This window comes from Morone saxatilis, unplaced genomic scaffold (genome assembly GCF_004916995.1).
Source record: "Morone saxatilis isolate NCDOM2014 unplaced genomic scaffold, NCSU_SB_2.0 Contig12, whole genome shotgun sequence".
Classification (NCBI taxonomy): domain Eukaryota; kingdom Metazoa; phylum Chordata; class Actinopteri; family Moronidae; genus Morone; species Morone saxatilis.
The window spans coordinates 6,723,354-6,739,762 of record NW_023339674.1 but is presented as its reverse complement, the minus strand read 5'-3'; the positions used below and the strand labels follow the sequence as shown (position 1 = coordinate 6,739,762).

General features: G+C 40.4%; 1 protein-coding gene across 1 annotated transcript; it reads right to left on the bottom strand.

Annotated features, from left to right (window-relative positions):
- Positions 1-7,993: 7,993 nt before the first annotated feature.
- On the bottom strand, positions 7,994-16,409 carry pgm1 (phosphoglucomutase 1). Its single transcript, XM_035653259.1, has 11 exons — positions 16,077-16,409; positions 14,027-14,189; positions 13,695-13,838; positions 13,377-13,502; positions 12,914-13,104; positions 12,004-12,158; positions 11,768-11,883; positions 11,523-11,658; positions 10,832-11,015; positions 10,199-10,333; positions 7,994-8,761 (listed from the first exon to the last, which is right to left on the bottom strand). The coding sequence occupies exons 1-11, from the start codon at positions 16,320-16,322 to the stop codon at positions 8,672-8,674; spliced, it is 1,686 nt and encodes a 561-aa protein (XP_035509152.1). The 5' UTR covers positions 16,323-16,409; the 3' UTR covers positions 7,994-8,671.

The following is a 16,409-nucleotide window of genomic DNA, read 5'->3' as shown; positions in this document are numbered from 1 at the left end:
CTGCGTTCACTGCAGGAACTGTGGGAGCAGAGGGCAAGGAGACATTTGAATTATTGGGGGGAAAAAAGAGCCTTTTTGGGGCCAAAGAAGTCCTGAGAACTATTTAAATTTTAAAGTCTAAAGTTCTGAGGAAGGTTGTGTTATACAATCGAAGAGCTATTAAATGGATATATATTATTGTATCAACCTATTTCAGGCACTTTAATCACCTGAAAATAAGGAACCTTGTGTTCTGGTTACCTTAGAATGAGCCAGTTTTATCTCCAAAGGACGCGGATAGGGCCTTTTGCATTTTTCACAAGTTTTGTGGCCACTGTAGTTTCTCCGACATGTTTGGAAGGAAGCGGTATTGCAATCTGCAACTTTACTGATAGAATCCACTACATTTTTTGGTGAAGAATAAACTTTCCATCTCTGTCTTTGCGGTTGATGTAGCAATGTGCAGCTAGAGCAAGTACACATGATGACTACAATACCAAAAAATGGCACATTTTAGAGAAATGGCATGAGTAAACAAGTACAACCAAATATGAAAAAAATAAACAATTTTGAACTTTAAGATAAGTGTTTGTTATGCAGCGCCCATTGCAATCCCAAACCTAATTATGAGCAAAAAATTAAATTAAGTAACCTGAAGAAGGCTTCTCAGTTCCCTGCAGGCTGAGCAGCCACTTTGTTCAGGCTGTCTCTGGTACATGTGATTTACAAGGTCCAGTATTTACGAGGAAGAAAATATTCTCTAATGAAAAAATCACTAAAGTATACTAATAATGATTTCGGGGGAATGTGAATAGTGAATCCAGCATGGCCTTATATATTATTATACTTATATTTGATTGCACTACTTATATTTCTGAGAATATTCTAATCAGAGTTAGCTAATTATATAGCATCCACTACATTATTTATTGTCAGAAAATAATCTCTGTACCACACAATACATTTTGCTACTATGTTCAGTATCGGTTTGTTTAAAGATATTGAAACAGTGTCATTGGGGTTGAACTAAAGTACTGCTACCTGCTTGACCCAAGCTTATAGAAAGGTCTGTGTTCAACTGCACATTCTCATTTGGCTAAAATACAGTGCGAAGTGATGTGAATTAATAAATAAGTGTTAATGGAGCTCTATTTAACTCTCTGGATTATCTGATAATGATCCATCTGGAGTTAATTAGATGGTCACATGTGGTGGTAGTGACTTTTAGCAAGTAGATTTAACTTTTTATAATAATTACATGAATTACCCACCATATTAAAACCATATCCAAAAGTTTAACTCAGTGAACTTTAATTTCCATCCCTGCATTACACGCATAAAGACAAATGCATGAAGGAAAGGAAAGGAGCGTAAAAAGAAGAGAATAAATTTATTGTGCTGTGAACAATCATGCCTGCAGACATGTTTAACTACAGCTACACACACACACACACACACACACACTGCATACACACCCCTTTATACAATTATTAATTCCAGAACCTTACAGCATTATTAACCCAACTCACCTTTTCCTCTATAACTCCACACCTTGTTTCATTTTACTCGACTCCCTTCTGGATTTTGACACATACTTTGTCTCTGCATGTGTGTCTGCACACACAGAGCACTTTGAAAGACTCATACCGGCATTTTTGGGACAGGAAAAGAATGGTAGCAATTTAGCATCTCCGGTTCTCCCATATTGTGACCTACCCCTGCTCATTAGAGGGAAATATCTTCCTCTCTGAAGTATGTTTTGATTTAACTGTTACTGAGTACAGAAATAGCATGTATGAATAATGCTTTAGACTGGATTATTTTTCGATTGAAGATCTGTGAGAGGGTGCAGTGGGCTGCTCACGAGTGTCAGGGCTTCACCTCTGATTTCCCTGCTCCTTGTCAGGCCCAGGGGTCCAGGACATGGTCCATGGACATGGTTAAGGACTCCTAAACAAAACCTTCCTTCCCTTCCTCTCCTCTCTCTGCATACATGTCATCCCTGGAGAGATGCTGCTAACCAGAGCTTAGAGATAACACAGCATAAGCTTCCTGCATACCATGAGATAGGATAAGGGTGTGTCCGAGAGTGTGTGCTGTGTGGAGTAAAACCTTACATTTTTCAGATTTTGGTCAATAGGCTTCTGTGATGGTTCAAGAATTCCTACCGTATACTGTATGTCATCACATCTTTGCAGGGACGGTCCACCGTTACTTGAATGGTTGAGGAAATTAAGAATATGGTGATTATGAGGGTTGAGAGACACAAAGCAGTAGGTTGCAATAGCTGCCAAAGGTCTGATCAAAACCAGGGCTGCAGTCAATTCAAACAATTCAACATGTAAACAGAGACTGCAGTTCATTTGCTAATGATGATTAAGCTCTCACTTAAATAGGTTGGACATAGCAATTCTTTAATGCCAGAGGTTTGGATTTTGAAAAGTGGATATTTAAAGAATATAATTCTTCTTGATTTATTTGAACTGGAAGTGAAATTGGCCAAACATTATAATATGTACTAAAGTCTTCAAGGACTAAAAGTGGTTTAAGTTCCTATTTCTTCTTTTGGACCACAGAGAAAAAGAGACACACCAAAAGCGTGTGAGATTTCATGTGCAGACGTGGCATTATTTCACATAACATTTCAATCAACACAACAAAGGGCTTTTGTGCTCCAGTGATATCACGCGGAGAGCAAATTCAAACAGAATAACTCTAAATAACTGTCAAACCAAATGAAATTGGGCATGACTGATTACAGTTGGGAGAAATGTGTGAGGTGATGTACATCATATGTCAACTGTGTTTTTTACTGAGGCACCCTTTTTAAATTTGCTGTTTAAGCAGCCAAATGAATTTAACCTAAACTGTGTTTAGGTGGTTTTCTCTGTAATAAGGAGTGGAAGGGGTCTCGGAGGGGGAAGACTTCACCACTGGGCCGATCAAGTAGCAAGATTATTTCTGACATTGGCCTATTTTCCCTCCTTGATGTCTATCGACTTCATTTTGCTTAAAGTAGGATATGATTATTAAAATTGCAACCATGCATGGTGAAAGTCATCTTACTTTCATGGTGGAGTGGATTAGGGTTCTGAAGGTCTCTTTGAAGAGCAGATCCCTGAGGATTTCTCCAGCGGCCACAGCACATGGACAGGGAGGCCCTTTGTTACAAAGTTGGCAATGATGTCTGAGTCAATAAAAGAGAATGAAAGGATGAGGGTGATGATGGCCTTTTAAAAAAATATCTGCCACATCTCCCCAGTATTTTTTACATTTCTTCAAAACCTTCTATCTATCTCCTTTCCTTCACATCCTCAAATGACTAATAATTTGTACATTTGTCTGAAAATGTGCTAGCATTTTGTGCATTCTTCAATCAGTGGAAGGGTTTCCATCCCAGTTTAGACATATTAAATGGCTGACAGACAGTACTGGCCACACTGCATCTTTTACATCCACCCCACCCACGCCTGTCCAACCTCCATCTCCGTCAAACTCAGAGTTTAACTCTGTGCTAAATATTGCATTTTCATGGGCTTGGTTTTCAAACGCCTGTTGCACTGTTACTCTATTCCCACGAGATGTTGTTTTGGAACAAACTACTACAGTCAGTACTAATATACAACAAATGCAGGATAGAGGGAACTTTTCCACGGCAATACTGTAGTCTCCCCAAATTAAAAGAAAAGGAAATCTTCACTGAGACCAGGCAATTCTTGTGGGTTTTGGATACGGTTTTACAGAAAACACATTGAAAACTGCAAAAGTAGGGCTGCACAATACAGTAAATCATATTGCACTTCGTTTGACAGATGTTATGATTTCAATACGATTCACAATTTTCATTTTCATTGAAAAAACTATTAAAATCATGATGATGTAACATTTGTTGGGGTTGTAACAAACAAACATGTTTTCTTACATCTGGAGAGCTAGATTTGTAGGCCAATGCTTCTCTGCACCACTACAGTACGTCATTATAATGCTGTTTCGTCACACATTTTATCGTTATCAAAAATTGCAGCCTTTGATCTTTTGATAATGCACTTGGCCATATTTCAGTTTTGATAATTATTTTGATTAACTGTGCAGCCCCATGCCAAAATATGTAATTTCCTGAGATTCAGTTCAAAAACCTCCCTAAAACCGTTTCAATAAAATAGATACATGTAGACACTACTGCTAAAGCAACTTTATATTCTCCCATTGTTCTCTACAAGGCCTCCAAATATGTGAAGTTTCAGGCAGCAGAACAATAATTACTTGCAGTTGAACACATGGAACACACAATACATCATTGGGTTTGATTGTGTACTACATATTGTTTGTATTTTTAGTGCAGCACATATGGAATGAGGATAAGTAAAGTGATAAGAGAACAACTTTTTTTGTTGAACAAAACAGCTTGATTTCAAGTTTAAGTCAAAAATGCATTGTTGCCTGCCAACAGTATACAATTCATTTTTAACATGCTGAGAATTTCTGGTACTGTATAAAATCTAAATATCCAGTTTCTCTTTCATTTCAATTCCTAGAAAAGGTCCAAATAGTCTCCCCATTAAACACACACTTCAGAGTACAATGGGCCATAGAAGTGTGGTGTTTCCTGGCGAATTTGTCTTCTTATTGACTGAGAGCCAGAGGAAGGATGGATGAGAGGACATGAAGCAGCCTCCACACTTCTTGGTTTCGACTGTGTGGTCAGAAATGTTCCAACTCATCTCGTCCCATTGCTGAACAGTTTTTATGGCCTCACACATCATCCTGTACACTACAGCTCCAGACAGAAAATTCAGTGTTAAGATGTTGATGACTCATGTGGAGCCTCTACATCTATTAATTCCAGGTTTTTTGGTATTGCCTGAGACTTTGTTAACCTTGCACACCCTATCAAAGCTTGTTCATGTCCTTGTGGACGAGCTCGAGGGGATATTTTGTTTTAACAAGACAGACAAGTATAAGTTCTGTTTTCTAGCTTTGGCTCAACATCATTCATGAGTCCAAAAGCCAGCAGATTGAGTAATTTTAAATTGAGTGGCATTTGCTGGTATAGTTGACAGGATTTCTGATTTTTGTTATGCACGCCCAGTTGAAAGGCTGCAATGATGTAGAGTATTTTGCTATTTTACAATACAGTTACCAATAGACCTTTTTCACAGCAGCCATTTTGACATGAAATAGTAGGGTAAACACAGGTGTTACCAATAATACTAAGGCAAAGTGCTGCTATTTTGCATGTAGGGTCACTGAAGGCTCTAAAGGTACCACAACCGTAAAATACCTGTGTTTACTCTACTATTTCATGCCAAATGAAATGCTGCTGTAAAAAAGGTCTGTAGCCTCCTTTACTATTTTTTCCAATGTTAATTAGTAATGTGAACATTTCAATGAGCATAAGGGAAATAAAACATGAATCATAGCTTTGGATTACAATAAATTGAACTGGTGTTTGACCTCATTCACAGCAGCCATTTTAATTGTTGGGTAAATACAGGCATTATCAATGTGTCTTTCCAGTGAGCCAAGATGCACAATATCAGCACCCTGAACCCTGATCAAAATGGCTGTTGTGAAAAAAGGTGTATTGCCCCCAAATGCCCCAGGGTCACTGGCTATTGATTTGCATTAACTTGGTAAAATATAAGTTTGTTTGAGCACACACTAGAGCACAACATCAACATTAAAAGGGTCATTACCTGTGGATACTAGCTTTAAAACCACTCTGCATACATGGTACATAACCCTAAATAAATTTGTTTAATCAGAAAACCACACAGCAAACTTGGAGCCATGAAATGCTACAGCCCAGGAACACTGTACACAGTGCACAGAGAGGGGGTGCCATCAGAATATTTTTTTCCCTGTGTCCACAATAAGGTTATTTTAACCATGACAACCACTGTATCCTCACTGGCGGCATCCTGAAGGAAAAGCAACCTACAAATTCTAACCGTGAGTGATGACATTAAATGGGAATTGAATTATTAGTTTTGGAAGGATAAAAGTATTTAATGTTGTCAGGTGTTATGGAAGCTTAACTTTTCCTAATTCTAATACTCTATCACCTGACACAGAAAATTGTGTGTGAGCGAAGGAAAAGACTAACCACAAGAACCAGAGGAGTAAAAGCTGACTGCTCGGTGCACAGCCACAGCCTATGCTTTCCTTCATCCTCATTTGAGGACTTGAGAATGATGTCTTTGTCTGCGGCATTGCCCTCCTCTTGCAGGAGAGCAATGAACAGTCCGCTCTAAAAACACAAGGCCCCATGCCAGCTCCAGAAAAAGCCATTTGGACATCTAATAGCTGTGGAGCAGGCCAGCTTAATGTAAGCCTTATTGTGATTACCTGATGTAATGACAGCCAATCCAAATACAGCCTGTAAGCCATTAGGAGCCGCACAAGAGGAACACATTATGTATTGCACTATGTCAGCCTGACAGGGTCTGAACAATGCAACATGAAAAAAGTTTCCACCCTGTTATTGTGACTCTGAAAGGAATAGAAAAACTGTTATACATCCCAAATGCCACAGACTGTACCTTTTGAAGGTTGGCAATAGGCCTTAACAGCCCTACCCTCAGTCTTAATGTAAACAGATAAAAGATTTGAATGTAGCTCCTAATAGTCGACAATGTCATTTGAAATTTGTCTTAAAGCTCGAGTCAATAAAATTACAGGAAAGTTAAAATAGCAGTAACGTTAACTACGTCATAGATCAAACTTTTTTAAATATCTGTGAGAAAAAAAATAACTTGAATGGTGAATTAGTTCAAGCTCGTTTTTTTTTTTTATGGGGGGAGGGGGATTAGTGCAAACAGGTGGAGCTGTTTGTGTTGGTCAGTATGAATAACACTGACATGCCTGACAGAAATTGGCCGGAAAATGTGCCATCTGTGATTGAGGTTAATTTTCCCTTTTGTGTTCAGAGAGAAACACAGAGCATTCCCTGTGCTGCTCGTGGATGCACCTGATTTTCCACCCCATCATTCCTACTAACGAATACGCAGCCAATTTACTTCCAGATATAGTAGTGTATGAGGAAAAGGTTGACACCAATCCAACACCTGTAGAATGTCAAATGGTGTAAGCTGCCTCGAACATCATTGACGTGTTTCCCTTGTGAAAAATTACATTTCAAAGCATTAAACGAAAAATCTGTTTCAGCTCTTGTCTGTTTGTCTTCAGATATAGCCCGCGGGATCCCCCGACCTCCTGACACTTTATAACTCTAATCATTAATCAGGATTACAATGACTATCTCATTACACAAGAAGACTTGCGAGAGAGAGAGAGAATTCATCAGTTTGTGCTTCTCTGCTTGCCTCAGGAATGTCTTTGGAGAGGTATTGACTTTTTCGAAGCACTTTATTCTCCTGGAGGATTCTCCTACAATCTTTGCATTTATCTAGAATTATTCTAGATAATTCCCAGACTGAAAAGATGCTATCATTAATACTACCCCCCACACACACACACACACACGTTTCAGTCTCTCTTGTGAGTGCTTGCTTTTACACAATTATAGCGTTCTCAAACACTTAGCCAAGCAACAGTTGGTCTCTTGATGCAAAAGTACAGTATTTATAAATACTTTTGTGTATTGTGAGTTTGTGTGCCTATGATAGACATCTGCATACGATTTAAATACATTAAGTGTGTAGGATTTAGTGGCATTTAGCGGTGTAGATCACAACTCTGTAGCTTCACCCTCCCCTTCCGCACGAAGGAGAAACTACGGTGGCCACAAACATCCCTATCTAGAGCCAGTGATTGGTTTGTCCCTTGTGGGCTGCAGAAACATGGAGGGCTCCATGGAAGGCTCATTTTAAGGTAACAAAAAACACGATTCCTATATTGAGGTGGTTATACTCGGATGAAAACATACCTATGAACATCAGATTATATTTCTGCCAACAGAGCCTCCTAAATATTACACACTAGACCTTTAACTATTGTGTAACCAGAAATTAAAAAAGAAAAAAAAAACAGATTTAAAACATGACCAGGGTAGTTCTTTTATGTAAGGTTCTTTTATTAATGGTGGATGTGTTAATTGTCAAGGCTTTAGCTGTGGTTTATGGTTCAGGTCAAGAGGCTATACTGGTGGTTTTGGAGAGCAGGAGGGAAGGGGAAGGCACCAGGTCAGTGAGGGAAATGTGAGGTGAGGTTGCCCCAAATTGCTGATTTATGGTCAGTTTGGCAGTTTCTCCTTTTAATGATATCGTTCAGGAACAGATCTGGACAATAAAATAAACATGGTTTCTGAAATTACATGAGGCACATTCAATTTAAGTTGTTCAGTCCACTTTTGAATCTTTAAATTGTGTTTCCCTTAATTCACATTGACAGAAGATCCCTTGTTTCTAATGCCTAATCTTTTTTCACAAATTTGTATGAGCATGTGACAGTGTCTTTATGTCTGGCAGGTCACTCCTCAGGCAGATTTTCTCCAATGTTTTAGGGAAACACTCAACAGTGGCAGTGGTTAACTTTCAGTTTAGGATAAATCAAGAGCTCCTCATGTATTTTCTTGTATTCAGCCTGCAAGTTGAGTTTCAGTTTTTCATCCAGTTCTGTTTAAAAGAGGGCCAGGAACTGAAGCCAGAACAGCATTCAAGGGCAGCTTCACCCCCGAGAGAGCGGAGGTATCCTGTTGCTGAGGGTGAGTGGAGGCAGTGTGGCAGAGGAATCATGTGATCACAGTGGGGCCAGTGCGTCCAGTCGTCTCGTGGAGCTGAGAGACCTTCAGGGCGATGTCTACCAGGGGGGCCAGCATCACCTGTACAGACGCAACACAAAACACACACACAACACATGACTTCCTGTACAGGTCATGCTGTTCTCACACATCCTCCAATACATGCATTTTCTTATAGCGTGGGATGTGTATTATTATAATTTATAAAAGAATAGTTGACATTTTGTGGAATACACTTCACGTTCAATTCACGTTCTTGCTGAGAGTTGATCTCCTATCTGTTCACTAAATATGGAGCTATACAGCCAGCCGCTGGTTAGCTTAGCTTAGCACATTGACTGGAAACCAGGGAAAATACCTATTCTAGCTTTGTTCAAAGTGAGTTAGCTAAGATAAATGGCGGGTAGTTGTATCTTCACATTTATCATACGGAAATGAGAGCTGTATCGATCTTCTTGTGTAACTCTTGGCAAGAAAGCTAATTATTTTACTTCCCAAAGTGTCAAATTATTTCTTTAATGTAACACTAAATAAAAGATCTTCAGTAAAATGCTTTATATAAACCATGCAATCATGTGAAGGAGCTGGTCACGCTTTTCCTTTGAGCTGGAGTTTGTAACTTATGAGCACAAATGTTGACTACCCTGGCCCAATGCCAGCTCTGCCACAATTAAATAATTTCAGTAAACTTTAAGAAGGTTAACATAATAGAATGACAATATTTCTCACACCAAAGCAACCAGAAAAGAGCAGAATAGTCTGGATTCACAAAACAACTGCTGTTGGCAGAAATGTTTGTTGTGCTTCCTCTTTCCTTCAAAAGCTTCTTAAATCTTAAAGTTATCGCTCTAGGTGTGTAAATCAAACCTACCCAAAGTCAGCCAACTGAACCATTAACCCACTGGCCATTTATCTGTCAAGTTAAGATTCTGCAGCAATATGTTTCTGCTTATCTGTTCGCTTATAGTGTGTAAGCACTGAAGAAGATAAAGGGCTTGAGTAGAACTTTTATTCACTTTTTTTTGGTCTTGTCTCACTTTCGTGTTCTACATCACCTCCCTGTCCACACCAGTCAAAAGAACTTTATGAAGTGTCTAGTTGGAACTCACGCTCTTTATTTTTCCCTTGTGCTGCATTTCCCTCTCTTCAGACTGGCCCTGATAAGCTGCCATAACTCAAGACTTGGCCAAACAACTCCATCATCTCCCATGTTGAATAGGAGCTCTGGAACTACTTTTTGGGGAGCTCCACCCAACACAAGCTGGCTGTCTTGTAGATTACGGATCATTCTGGCCAGCTTGAAGGATTTTGAATCCTATGTGAGCTAAACCATGACTGCTGTAACCTACATGGGGTGACAAACTATATTAATATCTTTATTCTTCCTTTTTTTCTGTTGTTTTTCATATACAGAAAAGGAAAACTGGTGCTGGTTCCAGGAATGTTTATTTTCCTATTTGATGACTTCATTTTCGAGTCTGGATCTAGCTTGCTAGAATTAGTCCTCATTGTCCTGACCTGTGGATCCTGGTAAATCTTCTGGGGGTCCTTCTCATAGCTGTCTATGTAGAGCCTGATGGTTGCTCCCGCGCTGCCTGTACCGCTGAGACGGAAAATAATCCTAGAACCATCAGAGAAGATGATCCTGAGGCCCTGAGAGAGTGAGAGTGAAGGAGAGAAAAGACGTGGAAGAGATTATGATAAATGAAAACATACAGTAACTGAAAAACCAGAGGAGGTAGAACCTATGAGGTGCAATAACACTGTTGCATGCTGGTAGTTATTCATTGGCCATAATCTCCTCTATATGACTTCATTATGTATTCAGTAAATTGTAAATCATTTTGAAAAATATTAAGGATTGATATATATAATTAGTAAACTTCATTGATTGGTTTATACATTCTGTGGATTAGATACATTTGTATTTTTAGAAAAACTGTTCATTCTAAATAATGCTGATTCATAGTGCGACTTCCTCTGTTAGCTAAAACAAAAGAGACTGAACAAACATCCCTCAAATATGAGCTTGAGCCCAACATTGTAAAAAACACTTGATCTTCGGTAATGGACTACTACATCCGATGATAGACGGAAAACTAAGAGAAGACAGAATACATTTTTAATGGGCTCTGCCTTTCAGCCTCTTACCTGGTTTTTGGACACACTTCCATCCACAGGGTCTGTGTAGGCAAAGTTGTCGGAGATAGCCACCTCGTAAGTCTTATCACCCGAGGAGAACTTCTTGCCTACGAAGGATGGGTCGAACATTGCCTTCTCCAGATCCTTAATCATCTTGTTGGCAGCGTCTGAGTCGACCTCCTCATAGTCGTACCTGAATGTGAAGTTGGACTTGGTTAAGACAAAAATATATTCTGGTGTCTAACTGGCATCATACAATTGCTGATTTTGGGTATAAGATAATAATTTGGTATAGGATAAAAGTTATAACCCTGATTTGAAGGGATAGTAGTGATGGCTTGTTTGTTACTTTTTAAGATTTTACCTATTTACAAAACTGGAAAAAAATGCTAATTTGGTAGCAATAATCATGGAAAACCGTTAAATTTTAAAAAGAGTGTCTTAAGACGACTATATGAATTGACCGTGTGTGGGCTTTTGTGTGCTGCAGTTCTCTTATTTACCACTAAGGGGTGCCAAAGTATCATTTGAGCAACTGACATCCCTGCATCGTCCCAGTAGGTGTTTTTGCAACAGTTTCAACCAAAGAAAGTCCTGGGACCAGCAGTTATTAAAAAAACATTCTTACCACTGGAAACATGAAATACTGCTCCTTCAGGACTCACATTTCATAAACCACTCTACAGGGATCATTCCTGACCTGGTGAAGAAGTTCCTGCCAAACTTCTGCCAGTGATCCTTCATGATGTCTTCCACGCTCTGTTTCCTGGTGGCTAAGATTGACAACCATGCGAGCACCGCCCACAAGCCGTCCTTCTCACGGATATGATCAGAGCCTAGTTGGTTTGCAGAAGGAGAAAAAGAGGGAATGAGTGATTGCATGAATGAGGGGCTGATTTCATTTACTGGAGTTCTGGCTGCAAAAATTGGACAACATTCACTCACCTGTGCCGAAGCTCTCCTCTCCGCACAGTGAAAGTTTGCCAGCATCCATCAGATTCCCAAAGAACTTCCAGCCAGTTGGAGTCTCGTACAGCTGCATCTGCAGAGTTTTAGCCACACTGGAACAAATTGGGGCACACAATAAACCACATAAGAAAAATAACTCTTACTGAGTTCAGCACTGAGTTTACACTAGAAGAAAAACTTTAAAATGAGCTGTTTTGTCGTGTGGTTTTTACTTGTCCAGGGCTCCACTGGTCGGCATACTGCGGGCCAATCCTTTGACACCAGTCTTCTGGAAGTAAGGGATGCTGGTAATGTTGGCAGCGATGACAGCCACGGAGTCTGAGGGGTTCACGAAAAAGCCGTGTTTACCCAGAACCATGTTACGATCCTGAAAACAGGGACACAACAAGTGCCAACAGGGGTCAACAGCCACGAACACCACATTTAAGATTGACTTTCCTGAACTGTAGTAAATGGTTGTAAATTGGCAAGAGTCATCCCTGCTTGTGGAAGATGCTGAATCTCTATGGATGATGTTTTACACCTGAATCCATGTAGAGGTAAATGTGAAATTCTCCACAGTATCTTAGAAACTTGTATGAAAAGTATGGCTTAATAATTTTTTACATCTTTTCTTATCCCATTACCAATTCTGATATATCAGAATGCGGCCTGATGTGTATCAATTTGGGGTCCTTGACAGAAAAAAGGTTGAGAACCACTGCTTTGGAGGATGTGGGCGAAGCTATTATTGCGCAGTTTACATTAACATTGAACCCTGATATTTATTAAAATTTGGTCTGTTCCTTTCATGAAACATGACAAAAGTGTGAGAAAAACAGCTAACTGAAAGCATTCACTGTCCTCATTAAATTGCTGTGCCAAAGTCAAAATGAGTTCAGATCAGTCTCACACCAGGACCCAGGCCCATTATTTTGGTTACTGATGCTGGACGATTAAAAAGAAAAACTTCAAATTAAAAAACCTAATGGACCAGAGTTTATTAAATTCAGTTTATGTGAGCTGACATCATAGTTTCAAATCCAGTTCAAGTACTTCACAACTCTGCTCTCACCTCTCTCCATTATACTGTCTGATTAAACAGCTGTAAAACCCTCTTCCCAGAAAATAAAGTTGACTTACACCATCACCATCAAAGGCGGCTCCAAAGTCATATTCTCCTCCTTTCATGGTGTTGACCAGGTCGGCAGCGTAAGTCAAGTTGGGGTCAGGGTGGTGGCCCCCGAAGTCCTCCTTGGGGACACAGTTGACTGCAGAGTTGGCAGGAGAACCCAGCTCTTCACAGACTATCTTCTTCACATAAGGACCAACCACTGCAAGGACAGAGAGTCTTCAAAAGGGGACCAATACACTTTGTTAAACAATATTGCTTAGTGCTAAATAATAAACGATGTGACTCCTTTAACTGTGACACTCTTAAATGTGATAAAAGACACTTAGCTTGGATATAGTGAATGCTTTCAATATACAGCAACGTGTCTCATTTATTTTAATTTGGGGAACTGTTTTTCACTGTCTCAATTTCCAAATCCAGTCTTTGCAATCTATTCTGGCTGTCACCAAGCTGTGCTGTGCTGTTTCATACCTCCGTGCATAGCATCCAGGCGGACGTTAATGTGGCTGGCTCCAGAGAGAAGCTCCTTTAGTGCAGCAAAATTAAAGATGCCCCTTAGCATCTCAGCATAGGCCTCCACAGAGTCCACAATCTCCACTGGGACAAACAAAGAGGAAACAGAGCACAATTAAGATAGCAGCAGATGTCAAGCTAAAGACTTTGGGAGGATAATTATTCATCCATCCATGGTATAAATGTTCAGCCCTGACAGCAAAAAGAAATAAATGCATAATAAATAAACTATTTCACTTTCAAGTGAGATCGGGACTCTGCTCTGTGTCGCTGTACCTGTGAAGGGCTTGAAAGTTTCTACTTCAAAGGTCTGTTTGCCGATTTTGGACAGATCCACTTTCAGCTCTGGGCAGATGTGATACTCCTGCAGGCTTTTGCTGATGTCAAATATTTTGTTTGTGATGCCCTCTGGAGCAGGTCCTGGGGACGAAGTAAAAGGCTTGTGAGAAAATGATGTATCGACAAATACAGATGATGATTTGGCCAAAAAAAAAAAAATATTCCATGCACATTTCTCCTCATTTCTTGCTGTGTAATATGTTAGGCAGAAGTCCTTTAGGGTCTGACAACTGAAGCTCACTTGACTGCACGGTCCAGTCACTACTCACCTCCACTGGAGATGTTGTACTTAATGCCAAAGTCTCCATTGGGGCCTCCAGGGTTGTGGCTGGCTGTGAGGATAATGCCCCCCACTGCCTTTATCTTGCGGATCACACAGGAGACTGCTGGGGTGGACATGATGCCATTCTGACCAATCACCAGATGGCCAATCTGCAGGAGGAAATATAAATACACAGAGACACACAAATCAATGCACACACACACAGGCAAAGACAGGATGAATATGCTAGGTAAAGGTTTGGGGACAGTATGTTTAGGTGTATTGATTATGATTAAGGCTCTACATGTTAATGCTTGCCGTTAGTGAACTGGCACATTTTTTTCAGACTTCCTTGATTTGAGTCAGGTATTGCTTAACCTCGACGAAAGCACAAAGCTTATCATGTCATTGTTACCCTGGTTGAAGTCACAGACAGTCAGTAAATCAGAGAGTAAGTTATGATTGAGATACTGACACGATCTTGTGTTTACCTTCAATATTTATTGGTACTAATGTCAAAATCCACTTTAAGGATACCTAAAAGGCACACAGGAGACATAGTATATATAAGTAGTAGAATAAGTGTATCTTATAGATGATAATTTTTAAAATTGTGTCACTATCTTGGTCCAGGAATTTCTATTTAAACATGCAACGGTTTGCTTTGTGTAAACATATGAACAGAAGTGCCCCTGTCTGTGCAACTGTGGCACTGAGCGTTTCTCCACTGCTTCATTTCCTAACATCAACCACTTGTGGAGAAACGGTGAAACACAGCAGACTTCATCTTTGTGCAACTTCAACCTGCTGCATTTACTAATAATCGTTGCAGTAGCTTCACAGGAAGCGGAGTGGCCACCTCATGAGAGAGCAGATCACAGACAGCAAAGATAATGTCCTGTCCATGCCTGCAGTTGTCTCTCCTACAGTTGAAATAAGAGGCATACGATGGTAACGTGCTCATAGCGTCAAATAAAACACAAATATACTGTGCTATGTATTCATTCCTGCACCGTGCAGCTCTGATCTATGCTACAGACCTATGCAGGGGCAACGTGACTGGCTGCACGTTGCATGTCACGCCCCCCACCCCACTTGCCTCTCTTCAGTAACACCAGAGTGAATGCAGCCAGTGGCATCTCACCACAGCTCATTATGAAACAGCACTGCGGTATGGCTGTAATGCTTCCTTTAAAAACACTTAAACACTGTTTCTGCACATTTCTATAACTGCGCAAGACCTAAACCCTTAACCCAAGTCTTTTAATCTACTAAAAACTATCTTAAATCTCTTACAGTAAAGCAAAGAAGTTGCAGTTTAGTGTCGGTATATGGCGTTAAATGTCAAAGGTGATAGTTTGATATTCAAGTGGCCTCCTGCGTGCTCTTTATCCAAAAGATCACCGCGGTCATGTTGGCATAGGAGACCGGTGCAGGCGACACCTGTACCTCATGAGAGTCGTCGAGTAGATTTTCATGAACACAATCTGAGTGAGAAATCATCAGGCCAATGTCTAATATCAAAGGCATGGCAAGTAGAGGCAGGAATGCCATCATTTCTCCAACTGTCTTCCTTGTCATGCAAAGGGAGGGAGGGAGGGAAAGCTTGCAGCAGCATGTAACTTAAGCTTTATATTCATTTTTATAACAATGCATCACTTAAATGAAAGTTGACTGAATACGTTTGAATCTAAAACATTTTAAAAAAAAAGGCTTAACCACATCTGTGAATGCATAATTACTGTATCTTGGTTACATTAGTCATTTATTTGGGTACTTTCATTACAAATAACCAGTACTCGACCTCTCCTGGTAGATAACTAGTTAAAACAGCTACAATTACACATAAAATACCACACAGTACAGTAAGTGTAAGTAAGTGTAACGTTAAATAAATTTAAAAAAAAATGATACTGAAGTTGACAAAGCTTGACAGCTAGCTTGACGCTGACCTGGTGTATTTTTAGCTAACGGAGCTAACTCGCTAGCGCACAGAGGAAGAGGAGGAAGGAGGAAGAGGAGAGAGAGAGAGGTGAACAACTCTCCCACTGACTGACCCCGTTGGCAGCAGCAATCTGGACGATCAACTGAATCGCGTCTTTCATGAAAAACCTGCCATCTCCTCCCACCACCAGAGAGGCCGCCTGGCGCTCGGCGGGCTCGATGACAGAGATAATGCTCTGGATGAAGTTCTCCGCGTAGTGCTGGTTCTGCTGGAACACCGTGACCCGCTTCCTCAGCCCGCTCGTCCCGGGCTTCTGGTCCGTGTACGGCTTGGTCTTCACTGTGGTTATTTTCACCATGTTTGAGCCCCCCCCTAGTGAGCACCTATGCTCGCCCCGTGTGTTCTGCAGTCTGGCCCGATGAGGAGGCGACTGCAGCGGCGGAGA